This window comes from Leptodactylus fuscus, chromosome 4, assembly GCF_031893055.1.
Source record: "Leptodactylus fuscus isolate aLepFus1 chromosome 4, aLepFus1.hap2, whole genome shotgun sequence".
NCBI lineage: Eukaryota > Metazoa > Chordata > Amphibia > Anura > Leptodactylidae > Leptodactylus > Leptodactylus fuscus.
In genome coordinates, this window is record NC_134268.1 from 159299814 (window position 1) to 159324586 (window position 24773).

At 40.3% G+C, this 24773-nt stretch overlaps 1 protein-coding gene across 2 annotated transcripts in view; it reads right to left on the minus strand.

Moving 5' to 3' along the window:
* The window catches only part of MYRIP (myosin VIIA and Rab interacting protein), a 346219-nt gene that overhangs the window by 268709 nt on the left and 52737 nt on the right, over positions 1 to 24773 (minus strand). For both annotated transcript variants that reach the window (XM_075271252.1, XM_075271253.1), the window contains exon 2: positions 11193 to 11315. In XM_075271252.1, coding sequence (XP_075127353.1) covers positions 11193 to 11302 — 110 coding nt within the window. In that variant the 5' untranslated portion in view covers positions 11303 to 11315. The remainder of the gene's footprint in view (positions 1 to 11192; positions 11316 to 24773) is intronic.

Below are 24773 nucleotides of genomic sequence, written 5' to 3' on the forward strand. Positions count from 1 at the left end.
TTTATTAACCAATGGAGGCCTGGATTTGAAGTCCCCCCAAAATTAAAGTGGAAAAACACACTACAGGGTGATCCAACTTTGATATAATGTCCTTAAAACATGTCAAAATGAGGCTGAGTAGTGTGTGTGGCCTCCACATGCCTGTATGACCTCCCTACAATGCCTGGGCATGTTCCTGATGATACTTCTCCCATGGCTGATTGTCCTCTGCAGTCCTGAGGCAGGGTTTGGCACCTCGGAATATCATCTTTAACTTTTTCATAGTCGTAAGTCACAGTCTACCTTTTTTCATGATCCTGATGAGGTTGCGGATGGTCTCCTGAGGGATCTCCTCCCATACCTGGACTAAAGCATCTGCCAACTCCTGGAGGCGCTACCAGGAGACAGACCAGTACAAATTGGCTATGGGAGGCCAATTGGTGGAGCTGTATATACAAAAACCCCTTAGATGCTGTGGTCAGATTGTCAGAATCTCCTCTCTCACTATCTGCCGCTGTGTCTTTACTAGCAGAGGGCAGTGAGAGAAGGAGAGAGGAGTTATAGAGCAGGAGGCTTCTCCAACGTGTTTTCATGCTTTAATAAGGAATCGGCTTCTTAATCAGGACGTGAAAAGGCAGCATGGTGGTGGGAAATGGTTACAGGACTTAAAGGGCATCCATCCCATGGAAAATGCTGTAGGCAGCATGTCATGGATCAGGATGAACAGACTGACATAATTTTGTGGAAAAATATTTAGCATAATGTATCCATTGAAATTCTGCTCTTTCTATGCTGAGAAGTCAAGGAGGCGATCCCATCAGTGAATGAAATCTATTTCTATGTAAAGTCGTAGAGGCTGTCAATTACTGATAGGACTGCGTCCTTGGCTTCTCTGCACAGAAAGCACAACAATCTCAATGGATAAATGACAGGCAATACTGAATCTTTTCACACAGACCTGTAAATCAATCTACTCAGTTCCTCCCTCTCTATAACACGCTGCCTGCAGGCTACATTTTTCATGTAACAGGTTCCCATTAATACATTCACAGGAGATTCCTAATAGCTTACAGTGGGGTCCTTTCTGAGTTTTGCTACGGGGCTCTAGGAATTTCTTTCAGACAGAAGGATTAACTGATATATTTCCACATGACAGGTAGCAAAACAGTTCCAGCAGTTCTTCAGTGGGATCTTACGCCAACCTAAATACTTAACGCTCACTGTGTCTCCGACATAAAGTGTGTTTACAGATTTATTAAACTAAAATGCCAGTGGTTTGAACACAATACCTAACACTACTAGAAATTGAGCCATTTATTCACTCTTCAGAAAATAAAGCGACTATTGCTCTTGGATATCGATGGCCAGTCAGTTTTTCATCAAAACAAATAATTTTCGAGCAATGAAAGCTTCTGGCTGGTCTTGCATTTGTTCGGAGACTCATACTGCAGACGGGATGGCAGTAACTGAATTGCTGGAAAATGGTAGACTAATTATCTGTTTAGATAGAAGGTTACAAAAACAAAAGCTGTTTCATGGTCTCCTCTACAGTTTGTGACTCATGGACATATGATGTTGTCAGATTTCTCTCAGCATCCCCCAACCCATGGAGCGCAATAATCGATGCAAGCCTCCACACAAGTCTCTCTCATCTTTTCACAGTACACATCAAATCATTTTCTCAAGGTTTTCTAGATATTGCAAACGTTGTAATTTAACGTTATCATTTTATAATTTACTCTATCGGGAAAGAAAGCGTTTTACTCATACACAGCAGAATCACTGCAGAAATTTCTGCTACTACTCCATATATATCTAATTGGGGTTGCTTCTTCCTGTGCATGGATTCCTACAAGCCCCATTTACAGTTTCCGATATTTTAGCACAGTGGATCAGTGGTTAGCATCATTGCCTTGCAGTGCTGGAATCCCGAATTCAAATCTGACCTAGGGAAACGTCTACATGGAGTTTATATGTTCTACCCACATTTGCATAGGTTTCCTCTGGGTTTTCCAGTTTCCTCCACATGCCAAAAATATACTGATGGGTAGATTGGCTTCCCCGTAAAACAACTGACCCTTGTGGGTGCTAGAGATGGGTGCATGTATGGCAACCACTAACTGCACAACATACAAAAATATATGGCAACATTTTCTCCATTTATCCTTCTTTTCCCCTTTTTGTTTCATGTTACAAATAAAACTGAGAGACATATACAGATATAATTTCTCTATGTCCCCAGATTCCAGCTGTGTCCGCCTCCATCTCCTTACTACCCTGTATCTAGTTGGAGCAGGAACCTCTATGCTGTGCCCAGTCTGCAGTAGGATTCTTAACAAGGAGACGGTGGGGCTTAATTCACACCCCCTTAGTCTGTCTCCAGATGTAAACGGAGCAGATCAGCACAGCAGATTATCCCCTGTAAGCTTTGTACTGACAGACAGGCACTGCAGTACCTTACTAAGATGAACATGCCATGATCTAGTTTCCTAATGGGACATATATATATATATATATATATATATATATATATATATATATATATATATATATTGAGAGAGCGAAGGGTGTGGTCTGGGAAGACAGGTATGTTTGATAAAAACTCACACCAGGGAGGTCAGCTGACTAATCAGACCTGATATAGTCTGTGTGTAGGACTAGGAGTGTGGCACCACACTGACAGAGTTGAACTGTCCAGACCGGACCTCCAAAGCAGGTACTGTGCCACCCGTTTTTGTTGCCAAGGTGGGAGACTGGTAGCCAGTCTCCTGTATAGTCAGGGAAAAGTTTCCTTACGTTTAAGTTAGTTCCTCAGCCGAGAAAGGTTTTGTTTTGTTTATCCTGTGGCTTTGCAAAAGCAGTGTATGCGTTACATGTGAATAAAGCCTGAACTTGTGTGCAATCCAGTGTCTGTGTCCCTGTTTCCTGCACTGCTACAAGCATCTACCTGAGCGATTCCCCACAATATATATATATGTATATTTATTTATACCGAGGTAACGTTAAACTGTAACTAATGTGATGTCCAGGGACTGCAGCCAACTGCTTCTATCTGATTCTGTGTTGTATATATTCCAGGAATTGGAAGTGGACCCATACAGCTGACCCGTGTAGTAGGTGATTCACCATCCCAAAAAATAGATATTTATGGCTTATCCTACGGGTAGACCAGAAAAAATAATTCTTGGACAACTCCCTTAAAGAAAAAATCTGAAATGTGTAAGAACAGCTGCGCGTAAACAAGTGTTCTACTGCCCTGTGTATTTAAATAGGATTCTAAGGAATGCAATAAAGCCTCAAAGTTTTTATCAATGTTGGATCTTGTTCCGGTTTATCCCACAGTGCTGTACTTAAAACCACATGTACCGCATATACACACGTATACTAGAAAAGAGGTCATACCTCAGTATGGTTTTCAGAAACTGGAGTACCAGGATGCTGCCAATACCAGTATTATAATAACAATAATAATAATAATTAAAAAAAAATTATTTATATAGCACCAACATATTCCGCAGCGTTGTACAATTTGTAGGGTTCAAATACAGACAGAAAGATACAGTATGAAGAACTTACAAACTCTGTGCAGATGTTACTCTTGTAAGACTCTGGACCCCAGTGCTACATTACCATTGTGTTGCATTATCATGGAAGACTGTTAACTAACTCTACCCAAACTGCAAAATACTAAGTTGTCATCACATAACATTTTACCATAACAATCCCAATTGAAATATTCATATTTAAGCCTGTATTGTACAAATGGGATGACCAATTTGTATTTTAGTTTATTTTAATGATGAAGCTCCTGTTATCCCAATTCATTTCATACAGTCTTGTTTAGAAGCGATATTGTGTTTACATCCATTACTGCAATGTCAACTTGCATTATTGTCAAAACTAGTTTTTATGTAGGCTATGAAGAAGTAGGAATCATAGCCGTGAAGTGAAAGTTCAATGAAAAACAAAAGATAACATGAAACTGAACTGATGACACACATCAAAAAGTCACAAATATCAAACTATGCCCTCGAGTCTCACACGGCAGAAAAAGTCTCCAATATGAAAATGTCTTGTTTTTAGAAATCATTAGTAATGATAGATATATATTATAATCTTATGCAGGCTTTATGTTTGTGTTTACTGCTGCAGGGTCCTTCTGCCCACAGAAATAGTGTCCCACGTTTATTTTTGGAACAAATAAGCTTGAAAAAAGAAACTGATGTTTTCACCTTACTAGACACACTTTCACAAGTCTCTGGAGAAAGGGACATTAGATTTATTACTGTCTTGGTCTGAATGCTCTGAAATATGCCCGTTTTCTGACATACAAGGCATGAAAAAACTCCCAATTTTGGGCACACACTGGGGGTTTTGCAACTTTTTGCACCACAAAGGCCACTTTTGCAAAACAGATTTACTATAAATTGCACTAGAAAACTGGCTTTAGTTATACCTAAAATTTAAAGGGGCCCTATCATTGCCAAAACATGTTTTCAGATACTGATATGCCTGAATAGCCCTTAAAAAGGTTATTCAGGTGCTGCCACTAATTTTTCAAAAGACCCTCCCCATTTTTCTTAAATATCAGTAAAACCGATATGCCAATGATGCTCACCAAGCATCCTGGCATTCCCCAAGGCCAGCAGGCATCCCCATGCGTCATACCTCTTTCACACCCCCTCCGTTGCTTGTGCTCCATTATGCCCTCCTCCTCACTTGCTGTAACTGCCTCCATCCTCCATCTAGTCTCGCTCCTGCGCTTTCAAATCCTGGGCATGCGCAGTAATGCTCCATTCTGAGCCCTAGCGCCATTTTCTTGTAGCTACCTATAGAACTCAGCATACTGCTCAGTATGCTGTTCTATAGTGAGCTACAAGAAAATGGCACTCGGGCATGCGCAGTAGTGCTCAGAATGGAGCGTTAATGTGCATGGCTGGGATTTGAAAGCGCAAGAGCAAGACTGGATGGAGGATGGAGGTGGTTAGAGCAAGTGAGGAGGAGGGCATAATGGAGTACAAGCAATGGATGGGGCATGAAAGAGGTATGACACAGGGGGGTGCTTGCTGCCCCTGGGGAAAAACGGGTGGAGGGGTCTTTTGAAAAACTAGTGGCAGCACCTGAACATCTATTTTAAAGGCTATTCAGGCATATCAGTATCTCAAAACAAGTTTTGGCAATGATAAAGTCCCTTTAAGAACCTAAAGAAATGGTCCAAATAAACTGGTCTGTATGTGTGTTATGCCCTTGAGACCCCTTAACAGATTTCCCCAGCAGAGAAAAATAGATATGCAACATGTACAAAGGTGTGACTGCACACTGGGTAATACTTCAGTGGAATAGGGTCCCAATCCGTGTCCGTAAGGTTAAAGAAGATCCCACTGGGAATTTTTGATGCAAATTGGATTTATTCAAACAAAAGTAATGATCACGCAATATGTATATGTGTGTGAACGTTGTCGGCTTAGAACAAGCCTTCCTCAGACTCAATGAAAGTAGTAGAATCGGCACAAGAGAGCTGCCAGTACGCTATCCACGTGGTACAGACCCTGGCAAGCACAGACCTGACCTCTACACAGGCGGACTCCGGCCTCCCCACCTGGCTGGAGAACATATTGGACTTGGCTGACCAGACTACATTACTCCAGTCCTAGGTGGCATTCCCTCCAGTCGGGATGAGTATTAGGATCCTAGAATCTGGATTAACTCTCTTGTGCCGATACTACTACTTTCATTGAGTCTGAGGAAGGCTTGTTCTAAACCGAAAACGTTCACACACATACACATCATATTGTGTGATCATTACTTTTGTTTGAATAAATCCAATTTGCATCAAAAATTCCCAGTGGTATCTTCTTTAACCTTATAGATATGCAACAGATATAGAATAGATAGATACGTAATATGGCATGCAGAACAGAATGGCGCAATATATTCTCATATAACACTATGTAACAGAGTTTTTATCCTTGTAAATTAAATGTGATTTCCTAACAGTGCATACAGAAAATACTAATTATTGTTAATCAACTTTGTTTTCATGACCAGGGCATCGAAAACTAAAAATGTCTGATATTAGCAAAAATAATGACTATATTCAGCTGTCTAGCTTCAAATACAACAACAAAATGTCATAGAAAAATAATGTCATTATAAAGTACTGTAAGAGTCGAGATATTAAACTTCCATTTTACATATAAGCTCTCATTTTACATTGCTCTTTCCTAAAGAGAACTTGTTGTGGCCAGTCCCTCTGGTGGTAATGCGCATTCTTGTCCCTGCTGTCCCAAAGGCAAAGGTAGCAAGGATATTTTGTGTTACCACCCTGTGAACCCATAAGAAACGCTACCATCTTAAAATCTCCAATAATATCCCAATGATGAGTAGCATATTTCAGCATCTCCAACAAAGTCTTGACGTTGTTGTAGTACTCCTTTAAGTGTACGGAGTGAGCCAAAGGAATAGACGGATACTTGTTCTTGTTATGTAGCAGCACAGCCTTTAAACTTCTAGATGAGCCATCTATAAAAAGTCGCCACTCTTGTGGGTTAAAGACAATACCAATTGCATGGAATAAACCAGTGGCGTTGTGATTGCTGAAGAAACTAGCAAATGCTCGATGCCGTTTCCGCTGGTCCGCAACTTGAACACTTTCGTCCAGAAGGTTCCACTGCTTCAGTCTAGATGTCAATAGCTCAGCATTAGACTTTGTAAGTCCCATATCTCGTATTAAGTCGTTGAGATCCTTTTGATTGGGGTAGTATCTCTCCGTTTCTCCCCTATTGACATTATAGACTGGATCAGTTACATCTTCTTGTTCAAAATCTGATGTGCCACTTTCTCCTGATGATGGCTGACTTCTTTCAGGAGGTGTAGGTATGGGGAGCTCAGTGCAGTGTGGTACTGGAGCAACTGATGATGGGATATCAGGATATCCAGAGCATTCTTGCCACTTCATGAGATATCAAGGGCATTCTTACCACTTTGACGTTTGGAGGGATCAACCATGCAAAAGTAGCAGTTGGTTGAGTGGTCGGTAGGCTCTTGACAAATTCTTGGAATAGCAAACTTCATGGCTCTTCTTTCCTCTCGGACCCATCCCTCAAGTGTTCTTTTGCAGTTTTCACAAGTTTAGTGAGGTGCCCAAGGTTTGTTCTGGTCCGCAACCTGTACTCCGAAGTATACCATATAAGCTTCACCCATCCTGACCAATGTTCTCATTGAATACTTCTTGGCTCGCGTCTTGATGAATTTGCCACATATGTAGCAAAACGAATCAGCAGAATGCTTACAGCCTCTTGATGCCATCTCTACATGTAACTACACACAATATTTCTCAGTCCTATTCAGATGCTGCACTTGCTCTCACACTATATCGCTATCCACTATCACACTATATCGCTATCCACTATCACACTATAACTGCAATTACAATAAGTATTACTGTCCAGCAGACATGCTTAGATAGTAAACAGGCAGATGTCTAGAATATTCTACCGATGTCTAGACATGGCTAGAATGATGTAGATGTTAGAAATTTTCAGAATAGTCCAGAATATTTCAGCAACATCTAGACATATGATATGCCTGTTAATTAAAATACGGTATATGATTTTAAAATATCGATGTCCAGGTAACAAAAGCAAAGTTTATGAGTTGAAATTAGCATTGAATATTCCTTTCAGATCTAAATAATCAGAAAATAATGTTATTAAAACAAGAACAAAACAAAAATAATAATTTGTTACATAGTTTAATCTTTTAAAAAAAAATCTTAGCGTGCCTACATATAAATCTGAAAGAACAGGAAGGTCTATGGGTGTGTGGGGTCACTTCTGAAGAACAGTTTGTGTAATGTCAGCAACATTTAGAACATTTTCAGATAAGCCCCTTTTAAATAGGATGTATCACCAAGTAGAAAATACTAAATGCCATACATCATTTGCTTCTGCCTGTGTTCATGAACAATTTGGTATTTTTCTGTAAAAAAAAAAAAAAAAAATCCATCCACCTATTGAAAGGATATGGACCATGGAAGATTATAGCTCTGATTCCCCAAGTGGGAGGTAGACTCTTGTTTCCTGCAAGAAAATAACAGGTTCCCACCCACAAGGGGAATCAGAGCTAGTACATATAACTTTACAAGAGCTGTATCTTTGAAACAGATGGACACATTTTTAAAAGAAAAATACCAAATTGTTCAGGAGCAAAAGGAGAATCAAATGATGTATGTTCTTTATCTAGTTATACTTAGTGGCAGATGCTCTTTAAGTGTACTACCTATCAAAAAGGATCTGTCTGCTCCCCTGACATTTCTGTTTTTGAGAACAACTGTATCCCCATATTATCACAATTCCGGAACCTTTCTTATAATACTCTATAGTGCCATTCTTCTGTTATTCCTACTAAAAAATGTTACCAATTCGGGATGTGTGATCGTACACACTCAAATCAGTGCTGACACTGATACTGATTGTGTAGAGACACAATAGTATAACCCAGTTGTCAATTTATTCAGAAATTTCTATAAAGAATTGTGAAAGATGTCGCCTTACCAAACCACTTGGTATGCTTGCAATCACCCTTACTACTTACTTACTCATGCCCCATGAGTGCTGGACTCATAGGATAATACAAAGCAAGCTTTATAAATTTTAGATATTTATTAACCCAATTTGGTCAGTATTAGCCACCAAAATAAACAGAAATGCATATCTGTGGATGACAAGCAGATACAGATAAAAGCACAGTACAATACATAAAATTAAATGGGAATGAAATATAGAAAAGAAACAATACAAAAACGAGTCTCAGTGTGCCCACATGGATTCCAGGCCACGAACTCTCCTCCCAGGTTCCTCTCTGAGTGATGTCATTGGGGGAAGTCCAACCCACCATCCTTGATATCAAATAACCATGTATTGTCATAAGTCCCCGCCAGATGACCGTAGAGTCAGGTGAGAGGTATGATGGGGTTCGTGGCGATATCCCCATTGTGTAGACACCAGGAATGACACCCTAATTCCCTTTGGGTAATAAGTTCAGTGACTCGATCTTTCCCCTGCTCCCAACCCTATCGAGTTTGGACTTAGAGCATTTGGTTCCCCCTGTGCACCTGAGAAATTTAAAGGTGCAACTGTGGCATGTCCTCCTAGGGAAAGATTATCAGAAAACCATATTCCCTTTGAAATTTGACTGGGATTTGTGTATTTACAGGTTTTTCAATACAAAATTCCAGGATGCCCACCTGTTTGTATAATGAGGTTAGCACAGGTATGCAAGTGGAGCTAGGCACAGAACAACAAAATGGCTTTGATACAACAGACAGGGCTTGCTTACAAAGCAGAAATACTGTCCAGAAGGGTTAATATGAACAAGGTGAAATACACAAAAGAAAAATACAGGACTGGAAATACATAACAGATGGTCTCTTCATTACAGGAATAAAAAAGACTGACGGTATATGCAAGATTTTTTCCCCTGGTTTTTTTTTTTTTTTTAAATTAAAGCCAGAAGTTGATTCAGTAGGAAGGACACATACTTTTTTTTATATTTCCAATTCCTTTATAGACTAAGGCCCTACGTAGCGGGCCACAGCAAAAAGGCGCTGCGGGAAAAAACACGGCAGCAACGCATGACAGTTTTTCCTGCAGCGCTTTTCACAGAAAGTTCGCAAATGTTTCCTCTGCAGACTTTCTGCTCCATTATACCTATAGGGGAACCGCCAGCATTTCTATAAGTATAATTGACATGCTGCAATTTCCAAAACCACAATTGTTTTGGACATGTGCCATCTCTGCTATGTATGGATGGGATTCTCTAGAATTTTGCAGGGACTGTAAAACACTGTCTTTTTTGACCCTGCCTTAGTCCACTCCTAAATTTGCCTAAAAAATGCAGCAAAATTTGCAACAGGTCATGGGATTTTTACCATTAAAACATCTAAAATACATGTGTTTTACCTGTAAAAAACCACACAGTTAATTCCTGTTTTGCAAAAGTGCAGCAACACCACTTGCAACTTCTCAGAAGCAGTTTGCACCTGTACCATTATAACTATTTTTGTGCATGAAACCAGTGTCCTCCAAGACTGTGGTCACATGCAATTTAAGTTTTCAAAGGACCCTAGAAATATAGATAAAGTGTAGTAAATATAGACATAAACAAAAGCTCAATAAGGCTAAGACTTTTCCGCAGCACTTTTCATAGACAGTCCGCAGATTGCCTCTATTATACCTATATGGAGAGCACCAGCGTTTCAGTACGCATAATTCACATGCTGCGATTGACAAAAAATGTAATGGTTTTTGAAATTGGAGCATTTCCACTGCAGATTTTTTTCTGCAAAGTGTAGATGGGATTAGCCAGAAAATCATTCACTTTGCCAGTACTGTAATAAGCGGTGTTTTTTTGCAACGTGGGCCCCGGCCTAAGGGGATTTTGCTAATCCATCTATGTCAGTTTTCTGGTGTTAGATGGCTATGAATGTGATACTCCTTTGACCATAGATCATAGTCCTTTTTTGCGGCAAAAATGTGCCACACTGTTCCTTCTGTATCCCGTTGGCCACTTTTCATGAAGGGTGGAGACTTAGGTGGGTCAAGGTGGGAGCCCTCAGCCAGAAAGCTGGAGTTATTCTTCAAATCTACACCAGTTCCTGACTGGTGTAGATTTCAATTCTCTTAATAATTCAGGTACATCTTGTATCAAACAGGATCTTGATTAAGTCTGGCGTATACAACACCAGTCTCAATGCATTCCCCCCAATGCTACTACATGACATGCAGGATATTAATATTAGAGGAATCAATTTCTATAACATAACAAGAATTTTTATGATTTTAATACCGCCATATAAAGGATAAGGGCATGAGATAATCCAAGGCAGTGTAACTTTCAACACTAGCGATCTGATATTTTCTTGCAATGAAATTTCTAAAGTGACAAGGGGCCTTAAGTAAAACAATGAACTGTTAATGAAAAACAATATTGTGATGTATCTTGTAAACTTGTCATAAATGACACAATATAAAGTGACATTGTTGCTGCAATGCATTTGCCCGGTTAGTGTCAGAATAATGATTGCCGAGCATATAAGATCCATAGGGACAGCAGGAGATGAAACAACTGTCTTCTGAGATTTTACATATTAAAATATAGTACCGTACACGCATCATTCATGACGTGTTCTAAAGCAGAAAAATATGACCTACCTTAGCCTTTCTTCTTCTTTCTTCCTGAGGCTGAAATCTCGCTGGACAACCTGAAGGACATGTTCAGCTTCTTCTTCAGTCAGACCAGAAAGATCCAGTTTCCTCCCCATGTTTTTCTTTATCCTGAAAGCAATTAAATGAATCTGTATATCACATAGAATCTTCCATCCTCTCCTTACCTGGAGAAACACTAAACGCTTCTGCTAATTCTAGAGATCATACATATTTTATTTGAGGTAAATGTACAATAAAAGCCATTAGCATCTGCAAAAAATAACTTAACTGCCACTGACTATTTGTTTCGGAAAGAGAACATAATATAGATCTGCTTTATATGAAAGTCTCTGCGCTAAATGCAAGATATAAAACTCACATCTATTTCTTTTATCATGATTGCTTACCACAATGAGAAGCCCAATCCCACTAGTGTAGGGAGGTATAGACTCTCCATGTGGGTCACTCTTGGGTGCCTTATTCCGCCATAATTGAAGTACTATGTTAGTTGCGGTGGAATGATGCGGATGTGTACTCACAAATGGACACCCCCCAGTCCCTCATGGGACTGGCATACCGCTCAATAGCAATAGTGGCATCTAACGGGTTTTGGAGGGAGAAAACTCCTTCCTGGAGGCACTGGCAGGGTTATGATGCCATTACAAGGCAGCCAATGGCAGGGCCTAATAGAATAACTTTCAGAAAATGGCAGGTACTATAATGCATTGCACTACATTGGTACAGCAATGTATTATATAAAAACGATCAGAAGATCACAAAAACTGTGGACAAAAAATTGCATAAAACAAATAAAGTTAAAAAAACACATAGTAAAATAAACACACACAACACACTGATTCTCCTATCCCAAAATGTTTACTAAATAACAAGATGAAAAATAAAAACATAACACACATATTAGGAATTGCTACATTTGTAAGGACCTGAACAAGAGAACTGTAATATTATTTTCCTCACATGCTGAAAAGCGTAAAAAACAAAATCTAAAAAATAATGCCAGAATTGCTGTTTTTTTTTACACTGGGCTAACAAAAAAAGTGTTACAAAAAGTGATCAAAAATGTTTAGCTTCCCCAAAGTGACAATAACAAAAACATCAAGTTTTTCCACAAAAAATTAAGCCCTGGCAAAATGTATTTAACAAAAGGTAATTAATAGAGATGAGTGAGTAACAAAAGGTAATTAATAGAGATGAGTGAGTAGTATTCGATCAAACACCTCCCCGCCACAGGTATCCATGTAAGCGGCCGAACACCAAGGGGTTAAAAGCATCGAATATATGTTAATTCCCTCAGTAGTTTTTGAATGAGCCCATTTTTATTCACACGCTAATTAGCCTCCAGCGTGCACCCGGAAGTCTCAGCGAGCACTGTCTGCTGTGTGTACAGCACAGGCTGATGATGATGATGACTCATCTCCCCGTTCTCACACACAACACATAGCCGGGGGTGCTCACTGAGACTTCCAGTGCTCGCTGGAGGCTAATTAGTATATGAATAAAAATGGTCTCATTCAGAAACTACTGAGGCGATTTACAAACAAAAGGTTGGTGTGGAATAGCCTTTCTAAAGGCTATGCAAGTATGTGCTTAGTTAAAAATGACATTTCCCAAGGATAGAGCCCCTTTAAATCGCACAATAAATGGTGCAAAATTAATAACACAACAAGTCTGCTGTTTTTCTTCTATTCCTTAACCACACAAAAAAAAAACAGAACAAGCCTTACTTATTCCTTACCAGAGAGAGTTAATATATGTTAATCAGTGAGGTATATCTACACCAATAAAATGCCAGTCAACACTACCACTTATCAGCAAAAAGTCATGCCCTCATACTATTACATTGATGGAAAAATAGAAAAAGCTATAGGGCTTGAAATGTGATGGAAAAAATAAAAAAAATGGTTTAGTCAGCAAAGCATAAGAGAAGCTGGTCATTAAAGGCTTAGGCTGAGGCCCAACGCAGCTTTTATTGCGGTAGATTTTGTTGCGTTTTTTTTTGAGCCAAAGCCAAGCATGGGTACAAATGGGATGGGAACTATACAGGAAGTTCTTATACTTCTCCATTCTCCTCAATCCACTCCTGGCATTGGCTCAAAAAAACACAACAAAATCTGCAACAAACAAAGCTGTGTTTCCACAACGTGGGACTTTAGCCTTAAAGAAGTCTGTCAACAGAGTAAAGCATATTGAGGCTAAGGCCCCACGGGATGCTGTAGCGCTGTGGGAAATACCGCAGCGGGAAAGCATCACGGTTCTTCCCACAGTGCTTTAAAGAGGACCTTTCATCAGATTGGGCACAGGCAGTTCTATATACTGCTGGAAAGCTGACAGTGCGCTGAATTCAGCACACTGTCGGCTTTCCCAATCTGTGCCCCGGGTAAAGCGCTATCGGTCCCGGTACCGTAGCGCTTCACAGTCAGAAGGGCGTTTCTGACAGTTAGCCAGGGATGCCCTTCTGCCCAGCAGCGCCTATCGCGATGTACTGTGGAGCGGGGAGGAACGCCCCCTCCCCTCCTGATAATACTCGTCTATGGATGAGCACTGTGAGCAGAGGGAGGGGGCGTTCCTCCCCGCTCACACTGTACAGCGCGATAGGCGCTGCTGGGCAGAAGGGCGTCCCTGGCTAAGTGTCAGAAACGCCCTTCTGACACTAAAGAGCTACGGTACCGGGACCGATAGCACTTTACCCGGGGCACAGATTGGGAAAGCCGATAGTGCGCTGAATTCAGCACACTGTCAGCTTTCCAGCAGTATATAAAACTGCCTGTGCCCGATCTGATGAAAGGTCCTCTTTAAACAGAAAGCTCGTGGAGTTTTCCTCTGCAGACTTACTGTTACAATTATATCTATGGGGAAATTGCCAGCATTTCTGCATTTCCGTAGATATAATTGACACGCTGCAATTTCCAAAACTGCGCCGGTTTTAGAAATTGCGGCAAGACTGCACCGTGGTTTTTACTGAAAAGTGGTCATAGGATTGGCTAGAATCCCATCCACTTTGCCTGTACTGTAAAATGCTGTGATTTTTCCTGCTGCGAATCACTGTGTTCCCGGCCCGTGGGGCCCCGGCCTCAAACAGTTTAAGACTGTGTACTCTAATGTAGTACTTTCTAAAACTTAGACACTCTTTTTAAATCTTCTCTATAGTAATTACAAAAGAAATTAACTTTTTGTGCATCATAAACATATGGGTTATTTTATATGTAATATACTGTATATGTTTAACTTCGATCAAATGCATGGACATGTTTGATCATAAGAAGCAGAAGAGCGGTTGTTCAATGATAAAGTATAATAGAAACCCTTTTTATGGATGACTTCTACTGCCAGAAGTGCTAGGAATAATAAATCTTTCACTGCCAAAAATCTTGTCCATTCTTAACCTAGCTAAAATGTGATTAGACTCCAAATTCTCATAAAACCAATTCGATACAGTATCACAACACAGCAGAAAGTCCATTGACAGGCTACAATTCACAACACAGCGACTGGATGGACACATAATGACACATACAGCAAATCACTTTGTGATACTCTATCACAAAATCATGTTGTCTTGAAAAGTTAGTTATCCATCGACACAGATATCTAGACATGCCAAGCCAAGAGGAATGATAAAGAAAGACACATATGTCTACCTTGAAAAACTGTTTTACACATTAGACGTAATTTTACAATTGAACCAACCTGCAACTACACGACTGAATGAAGCTGTACTAGTCATGAGCTATTAGAGACCTTTGTATTGACATTGCCGCAATTTATATTGCACGCTGATAAATAATACCTTGTTTTGTCATGAGCGCATTGACCAACAACCATCTACACCAAAGCATCAGATAAACTGAAGCATCCTTCTTACTAACATTGATTTTCAATGATCAGCCATGCTTTGTACAGATCAATAGATAAATAAGTTGACATACAGCGCTCTATATCATAATGTCAAGAGTCCGAGAACAAATAAATCTAATACATCAGTTCCTTTGAGACTGAGTCTATGTTACTGAGAAAAAGAAAAAAGAAGCAATAACAAACTGCATCGATTTTTAACAAAAGAGGAAATCCAATCCGTTTTCAGTTCATTCAGAAAATACATAACTGAAGATTTTCCATCTGCACTGTTAACAAATGGTATCTTTAGTGTTTAACTCGTTCATAGAATTTTGCACAATAACATTATTTTTTTAGAGTTTTTCGGGAACATACTTACATTTGTAGACAATTAAAAGTTTAACACTTTTGCTAATATAAATAATAAAAAAATTTGTAGAGATTAAAGATTTTCTCTAACATTCTTAGTGATGATAGCCTCTTGTCATTGTCGGTGCCAGTAGATATGACCAAAAAAGCACAAACTTTCTATGCACTGAAACCCAGCCATGATTTCCATATTGTGGCCTGGTTGCCTCCCCGTGTCCGTACTATTCCTGGCTGTTTCTGATTAAGGAATGAGGAAAATAAGGCTGGGTTTCCAATAGGTGCCACAGCATATCAGCATAGGGCTGGTTCACACCAGCGCCCGGTCTCCGCTTTGTGGGTTTCCGTCTTCTGCCCGAGAAACTGGACAGGAGACGAAACCCGGCAGTCAGTGTCCGCCTGTGATTGTCTTCTGGTGTCCGCAGCGACACCGTAGACGTAATTTTACAATTGAACCAACCTGCAACTACACGACTGAATGAAGCTGTACTAGTCATGAGCTATTAGAGACCTTTGTATTGACATTGCCGCAATTTATATTGCACGCTGATAAATAATACCTTGTTTTGTCATGAGCGCATTGACCAACAACCATCTACACCAAAGCATCAGATAAACTGAAGCATCCTTCTTACTAACATTGCATATCCAACTTTGTGTCTGGTTAAAAAAAAAAAAAAAACAGGTGGAAACTTTGCAAACCCATTCAAACGAATGGGTTTGAAAACTGACTGCTGGTTTCCGTCTTCCGTCCAGTTTCTCGGGCAGAAGACGGAAACCTGCAAAGTGGAGACCAGGAGCAGGTGTGAACCCGCTCTTAGACTGCCAGCAAATGCATTTAATTTATTACCATAAAACAGTATCAATGCAGTTACATGACAAGAATAGATATAATTGACATGCTGCAATTTCCAAAACCGCACTGGTTTTTGCTGCAAAGTGGTTTTGGAAATCACGGCGTGTCCGCACAGCAGTTTTTACTGAAAAGTGGGCATAAGATTGACTAGAATCCCATCCACTTTGCCTGTACTGTAAAACGCCATAATTTTTTCTATGGCATTTCCACTGCGGACAAATCACAGCTTTTACACCACGTGTAGCCCTGGCATCAAAATATGTTTAACTAAAAACCTGACGACATATTCCCTTTAATACCAAATGCAAAACATTTTACACATAAAGGGAATTATGCTTCATACCTAGGTCATGATAATGGTCATATTTCAAGAGAGGTAAAGAAATGATAAAGGGGATATTTTCTCCACATAATGTATAGAGATTTATATTCACTGCAATCCAACAATGCATTTTTATTGGCTACAATATAGTACAAAAGTGTGTAATGGGTGTAGAGTTGTCACATTAAGCCATGACTTCAGCACTATTTTCAGTCATGGGTAGTTGACCACGTGCAGATTAACTGACTGAACAGGGTTAAACAATATGCCAACCAGCAGCAGCAAGAAAAAAAACACCCTACAAATGCCAACTGCAACCCCATAGACAACCTCACATCTTCAAACTTCCATAACAAAAATACATGGCAGATTTTGTAGATGAGTAATTTTGCTGATAATGTTAGTCAATGATAGCTGAGCTGAGAGCACAAAGCCCAGTGTAGTACTGGGATCAGATTTACCCCCAAACAGCTCATCAGGACTGTTGCCCCCCATGAAACAGATATATATGGCTTATCCTAAGGATCATATCATCATCATATCATATCATCATCATATGTTTGTTACTCAATCACGCAAAAATGGCTGAACGGATTTGGATGAAATTTGGCACATAGATAGTTTGTAACCTGGATTAACACATAGGCTTCTTTTTATCCCGGTAAATTACATGGCTTCACGACTGTTATGAATTTATGTTCAAATACTATATTAGACTGCCCTTGCCAGCAGCATTATCTCAGCTAATTGAAGTTTGCTGATAAAGCCAGGTCTGTTATCTCTCTATGTAAGTACACAGCTAACACTGAGTCCATTCTGTACATGCACTTGCATATTATATGATATGCTCCAGGCAGAGTGCTCACAAACCCCTTTAATCCAAAATGACAGTTTGCCAATTTTAAACATGCCGGGAAAAATAAAATCTAATTTGTCACAAAATTCTTCAACAATAAGAGCTATGAAGATAGCCAGACGTCAACAGATTTCTCCTCAAGTGGAGCTGAGGAGGATTGCGCAAGCTAGGCATCAAGCTAGTAACTCATAATATGGCGTCCCAGCAAGGTGCTGAGATGCCGGAACTATCACAGGCACAGTGCGAGGAACAAGTTCAGCGACAACCCAGCTTGAGAGCTGCTGAAACGCCAGAGCAGGCGGATCATTGACATCAACAACACACTCATTATATGGCATCCCAGTGAGCTGCTGAGATGCCAGAACAATCACGAGCATGACACGAGGAACGAGTTCAGAGGCAGGCCACCTTGAGAGCTGCTGTAACGTGGGAGCAAGCAGATCATCAACACCAACAACACGCTCATTATATGGCGTCCCAGCGAGCTGCTGAGAAGTCGGAACAATCACAGGCACGGAGGGAGGAACAAGTTCAGCAGCAGGACAGCTTGAGAGCTGCCAAAACGCCGGAGCAGGCAAACCATCGACAGCAGCAATTTGCTGAATATAGGCGGATCATCAATGCCAACAACACACAGACGAAGTTGTAGGCAGAGGCTAGTAATAATAATAATACAAACATAAATTGTATGGTTAAACATTTTATACTATGAAGCAATTCACATATCAAATATTATAAAGCGATGACAGCCTGTATTATGTTTTAACAACAACCAGAAATACAGTACTCAGTATAATAAAATAATGTTCATCTATTAGACAAATATACCAGGCTGTCAACAAAATTAAATTGCTTCAATTTATCTCAGAGACCTTGGAGACTGACAGCCTTTGTACATGTTGTAATAAGTCAAATAAACCATGACCAATGTTTTGATGTGCTTCTCTACACAAGCTGCATTTATTCTCTCCGAAAACTGCTTCATCCACGCAAAAAAAATGCTAAAACTGTCACACAACTTATTAATTAACTCTTCTAAAATTACAGGCTAAAATGAGCAACAGTGCAACAAAATAGAAATACACTTAATGCAGTGTACACAAGACATAGAGGCCATCAATGAGAAAAATAGATCATATACAAATAGATACAAACCACATTGTTACATGGACAAAGTTGTAGATACATTGGATATTCACCTGTACAAAGGGAGGAAATAGTTGTAAGAAATATAGCTACAGCGGGAATGGAAACCAAACCACAAAATGTATAAAAAAAGCAATAAACTAAATAAGCCTGAGGTCTCCCAGCAAGCAGGAATCCAGTAAATGATGTACATTAAGTGATTATCCAGAGTTAATTCCTAAGTTTCTAAACAACCACTTTTCTAAATTATTATCAGGAGACTAGAGAACAGCCAGGATTCACATCTGGGTCTTCAAGCCAGATAGCAGAAAAGATGAACTGGGGTTAAAAGGACAGTAAATGCATGGCTATCAAGATGTGTTCTTCCTGTTTCAATATATAGCTTTATTATTAAAGCACTGACATAGAGATACAATATATAGCTAAGATTACAAAAGTAGTTCAGTGTATCTCAGTATTAATTCTGAGGTCTTTAACATAATGCTAAGTGATAAATACTTGCATATAGTTCTTCACATTAGCCCTAGTGATGACTATGCATGTTATACTGTAGAAGAATAATAGGAAGAAGGAGAATCCTCAATGTCCCTCCTTCATGTCCCCGTCAGGACATTCATTACATACTGTAGAAGTACCATTTACCTTGGTGCTTTGGGGTATTATTTATGTCCTACTAATTAAATGCCAAATTGTCTGCAAACAGCAGAATATTTCAGGGAACATTATCTCAATAACTGCAGATATTTCATTCTGTATGGTCTTCTTAGTATCAATCAATCAATCTGATATTTGATAATAGACCTGGGATAAACCGGTGAAAGTTTCACTGCCTAAGGGTGCGTTCAGACGGAGGAAAGTGGAGCGCAATCTGGCACATATACACGTGCCGGCAGATTACGCGCTCAAAATGCTCCCATTCATTTCAATGGGAGTTAGGAGCGTATACGCTGCGTTATTTTGCACCCGTGATTTTGCGTCCGCAAAATCACGGGTGCAAAATAACGCAGCGTATACGCTCCTAACTCCCATTGAAATGAATGGGAGCATTTTGAGCACGTAATCTGCCGGCACGTGTATATGTGCCAGATTGCGCTCCACTTTCCTCCGTCTGAACGCACCCTTACATATCCTCCACAGTTATACCTACCGTAACTGGTCTTCCCATTGCCAGAAGTCCATGGAGGTCTTTGTGTCGGTGACTCTTCCACCATTATCATATGATTAATTTCTGAGTTGCTCAGGAACCTATACAAGAAATGTTCTGTCCATGCGCATGCAGAGAGTTATTTCTAGTACAGGTTTGTATTTCTGGGTCAGGAAATGTGGAGCCATTGCCTACACCAATGAACTCAATCCCAGCACTTATTTTTGAGAAACTTGAAAATGAAGGAATCAATTGGTTGTTCTAGCCATGTCCTCCTGTCTTCTGTTCCACCAGCTTTGATAAATTGCAAACATTATTGTTTTGTTCACAACCAGATGTTAATGAAAAGGGAAACAGGGGAATGCTTAACAATTGTTTTAGACATTTTATCAATATCTGACATATATTCATATGACACAAAATTCTTTATAGAACATAAGGTAACTGTAAAACTAGCATTTTAAAGGCTGAGGCGACGAAAATACAGCTGTTTTTGTTGCACATTTTGCTGCGTTGTTTTTATTTTTTTTTAGCTAAAGCTAGGAGTGGATTGAGCAGAAGGGGAAGAGGAAGTATTCCCAATATATATATCATTTCTTTTGTAGCCATTATTGGCTTTGGCTCAATGCTGCAGGAAAAACCATGATGCGTTGCCGCCACGTTTTTCCCCGCAGTGCTTTTTTGCAGTGGGTTGTTATGTGGGGCCTTAGCCTAAAAGAGCTATACAGGATGTAAAATTTATGGCTGATGTTTAGATAAGGCTAGGGTCACACCTGTGTCCGGTGTCTTCCTGGGAATTCCGTTCCCCATTCCACTTTTAGGGCCTGTGCACACGATGTAACGCGGCGTTGATTCTCACACGTAAACTCTGTTAGAATCAGCATTTCAAAACAGAATCCCATTGAATTCAATGGGTTCTGTTTAATGCGGGTAACACATTAAAATCAATGGGTTAAAAAGCTTCCCATTGATTTCAATGTGTAGCACGCGTAAGACAGAACCCACTGAAGTCAATGGGATTCTGTTTTGAAGTGCTGATTCTGACACGAGTCTACGTGTCAGAATCAACGCCACGTTACTTCGTGTGCAGGGGCCCTAACAGTGTGAAGACAAATGTCCTCCAAGCAGCCCTTTTCTCTTTGCATTTACTGCCCTTTTCTGTCCTGTTTCCGAGGTTGACCATTTTTTTAAGCGGATTAGGTTTCTGTTCAAGAGATCCCCAACCCGAATGGAAAATCGAACGAACGTGTGACCCTAGCCTAAGTCATCAATGTGTGATGACATGGATCAGCAAAAGTGAAATGAAACCAAAAGTAGATCAAAAACGCACAGAAATAAAAATTGATTCAAACTACAACCTTGCAGTCACATTAAAAGATCTTGGCTTCATCTTTCATACATTTTTTTACATTAATAACAGTAACAGGACCAGTCTTTTAATATTAAAGTATGTGCCATGTCTTTGTATTTTCAAGCACATAGCCATATCATTCTATCTCAAGCCACAGTACAAATTATGTGAGTTGCCCCAGAGGTTAATGTCCCGAATATTATGTCAGTAATAAGAAATAATTCTATTATACTATTACAGAAGTGAAATTTAAAACTGAACTGAACTATTCAAATACATCTAACAAGAAATATCTCTTTATCCTTAGCAAAAAAAAAAAAACTTGTCTGATTCATCTGTATATAAAACTAATTATATGTGATGTGATTTTTTTTTTCTCCTAAAGACTTCTAATTCAGTTACAGTTAGATTCCAGATTTAGGCTCTTTCTAATGAGCAAAAGCATTGCTACTGCAAAGCTTGACAAACATGAACTTCATAATGGAAATGGACGCAATCATAAAGATGTGATGTCTAGTGAAGCATGGCACCCTCAAGCTCAGAATGGCTAGCAGCTTTTATGAAGCTTACTACTTTCAATAAACTATATACTGGTCATATTATAATAAAGTTAATTTACCCCAAGAACACCTTTCACCAGATAAGTTTATAATGAAAAGAAAGATAAAAGGGATTCTCCCATCTCAGCTTTTTGAGCCACGTTGCATATAGTGTCTGCTTCTCACTTCATGTAATACTCCTCCCTCTTGCTAAACGGCCAGAGAAGTCTCACAACACTTCTGCAGGTCAGATAATCTGCAGAATCTTGTACAGAATGGACTCAGTGTTATCTGTGTACATAATACTGTGTGCAGGGACCACTCTGGGGCATAATGCTGTGTGCAGGGGCCACTATGGGGCATAATACTGTGTGCATGGGCCACTAAGGGCCTTAATACTGAGTGCAGGGGCCACTATGGGACATAATACTATGTGCAGGGGCCACTATGGGGCATAATACTGAGTGCAGGGGCCACTATGGGACATAATACTGTGTGCAGGGGCCACTATGGGACATAATACTGTGTGCAGGGGCCACTATGGGGCATAATATTGTGTGAAGGGGCCACTATGGAACATAATACTGTGTGCATGGGCCACTATGGGGCATAATACTGTGTGCAGGGACCACTATGGGGCATAATACTGTGTGCAGGGGCCACTATGGGGCATAATACTGTGTGCAGGGGCCACTATGGGACATAATACTGTGTGCAGGGGCCAGTATGGGGCATAATACTATGTGCAGGGGCCACTATGGGGCATAATACTGTGTGCAGGGGCCAATATTGGGCATAATACTGTGTGCAGGGGCCACTATGGGACATAATACTGTGTGCAGGGGTCACTATGGGGCATAATACTGTGTGCAGGGGCCAATATTGGGCATAATACTGTGTGCAGGGGCCACTATGGGACATAATACTGTGTGCAGGGGCCAGTATGGGGCAATAACAGTGTTTGCGCATGTCCCTTGTGCGCCACCCATGCTTTAATTTCACGGGTGGCCGGAAGCAAATGATTGTCTGCAACCGGCCTTAATCAAATAACTAAATTTGTTGGGGTAAGGGGGGAAAGGAATAACACAGCCCACTTGAAAAGAGACCTAAAATTCTTGTGATGTCCAAGAAAATATATATGCAAAAACTCACGTTTGTATGAGACGAAAGTGAATGCATGGACGACTTGGCTCTGTCGGCCCAGAGTAATCCACATGGAAAGATGATCATCAACTTTCATCATCATCATCATCATCATCATCATCCTAATTAAATAACATCCCTATGTGAGAATGGATGGAGTTTTTGGGTGCAGTAGATGCTGGGTGCTGGGGAAGTGGAGGGGGTGTTTTGGTTGTTGTCTGCCCCTTCCCTGAGCTTGAGGACTGGGTTTTTCCCCCCCACTTGGAATTCAGCCTGGCTGAATATAGGGTATCTGCAGTGCTCCTATTAACCCCTTATCAACGGAACACGAGCACTAATGTGTATGTGTTTCACAGTAATTTTCTACTTTTATATGTATTCTAGAGAAAGGAGGGATTTAGAACTTTTATTTATTTTATTTTTTAGTTGTATTTTTTGAAAGCTTCTTTTTTTTCACTATTTTATGGGAGATTCTACATTACTATTACTATTGTGGCTGGTCATAGACTTGCTCCCCCCCCAAAAAAAAAAAAAAAAAAAAAATATTATCTTTTATTGCTTGACTCAAGTATAAGCTGAGTGAGGCTTTTTCAGCAAAAACTGTGCTGAAAAACTCGGCTTATACTCGAGTATATACGGTAATTTATTATAATTAATAATGTTTTATATGACATTGGGACAATTTACTGTATCTACCTATTAGTAAAAATGATACTGTATCTCTTACCAAATGTTTTATGCATCATCAATGATTTCAGCCTAACAAGCTACAGTACATCTTCCAGACAATTAACAAATTTCTGCCTGTCACGTAATTACATCCAAATCTGCATAATCATCATATCTCAGCCTGGGAAACGTCAATCAAATCCATTCCCCAGGTTCTACCTACAGCAGTGCGATGTGTATGTACTGCAGTCCTCAATTTTATTATCTAGGCTATGACAACAAGCTTCTCAATTCCTGTTCTAGTTATAACCCCATTAAAGAGGACCTTTCATCAAATCGGGCACATGCAGTTTTATATACTGCTGGAAAGCCCTCTCCCTCTGCTCACACAGCTCGTCCATAGACGAGTATTATAAGGAGAGGGAGGGGGCGTTCCTCCCCGCACCACAGCGCGATAGGCGCTGCGAGGCAGAAGGACGTTCCTGGCTAACAGTCAGAAACGCCCTTCTGACACTAAAGCGCTACGGTCCCGGGACCGATAGCGCTTTACACCGGGCACGGATCGGGAAAGCCGACAGTGCGCTGAATTCAGCGCACTGTCAGCTTTCCAGCAGTATATAAAACTGCATGTGCCCGATTTGATGAAAGGTCCTCTTTAAGAATGAAGACCCAGAAACACTCAGTGACCCAGGCCCCGCACTGGACACCCCCAGCTTAGGACGGGTTCACACCAGCGCCCGGTCTCCGCTTTAGGGCAGTAGACGTAGACCGGACACTGCCTGTGAACCTGCCCTAACAGATGATTTTGACTGGAGAAGGAATGATCACTAAAGGCATTTTCTCTGCAGTGAAAATATACAGTAGCATTACATGGCAGCCATTGAAATAAGTAACAAGGGAGTTGTTCTTACTGTTTAAGTTTGGATGGTTTTTTGTGTTTTGTATGTAATGTACAAATGTACTGCCCCGTGGAATTAAATGGGTTGGCTGGGATGAACCGTTCATCTCTAAGTGACTCCCTCTGCCTATCTTCTAAATTATTTACTGTACCAAAAAACTATATTCACCTAGTTCTCAGGGGCAGCCATTTGACATACCCATGGCACATTTTCCTGTGACGTTCCATTTCGCTCTGAGTTAGTTAGAAAGAGCTAGTAGTGGATGGGCTAGCTAAGGAAACAGGGAGGAGATATGAGTGAGAAAGGAAGGGGGAGGGAATGAGAGAGAGAGAGGGAGAGGTAAGGAGTCAGCTCTGAGTAAAGCGTCATGGTAGTTGCAGGAAAACAGAACAAGAATCTACCTATGTAAACAAATGCAGAAGATGCCAGGGGCTCCCAGAG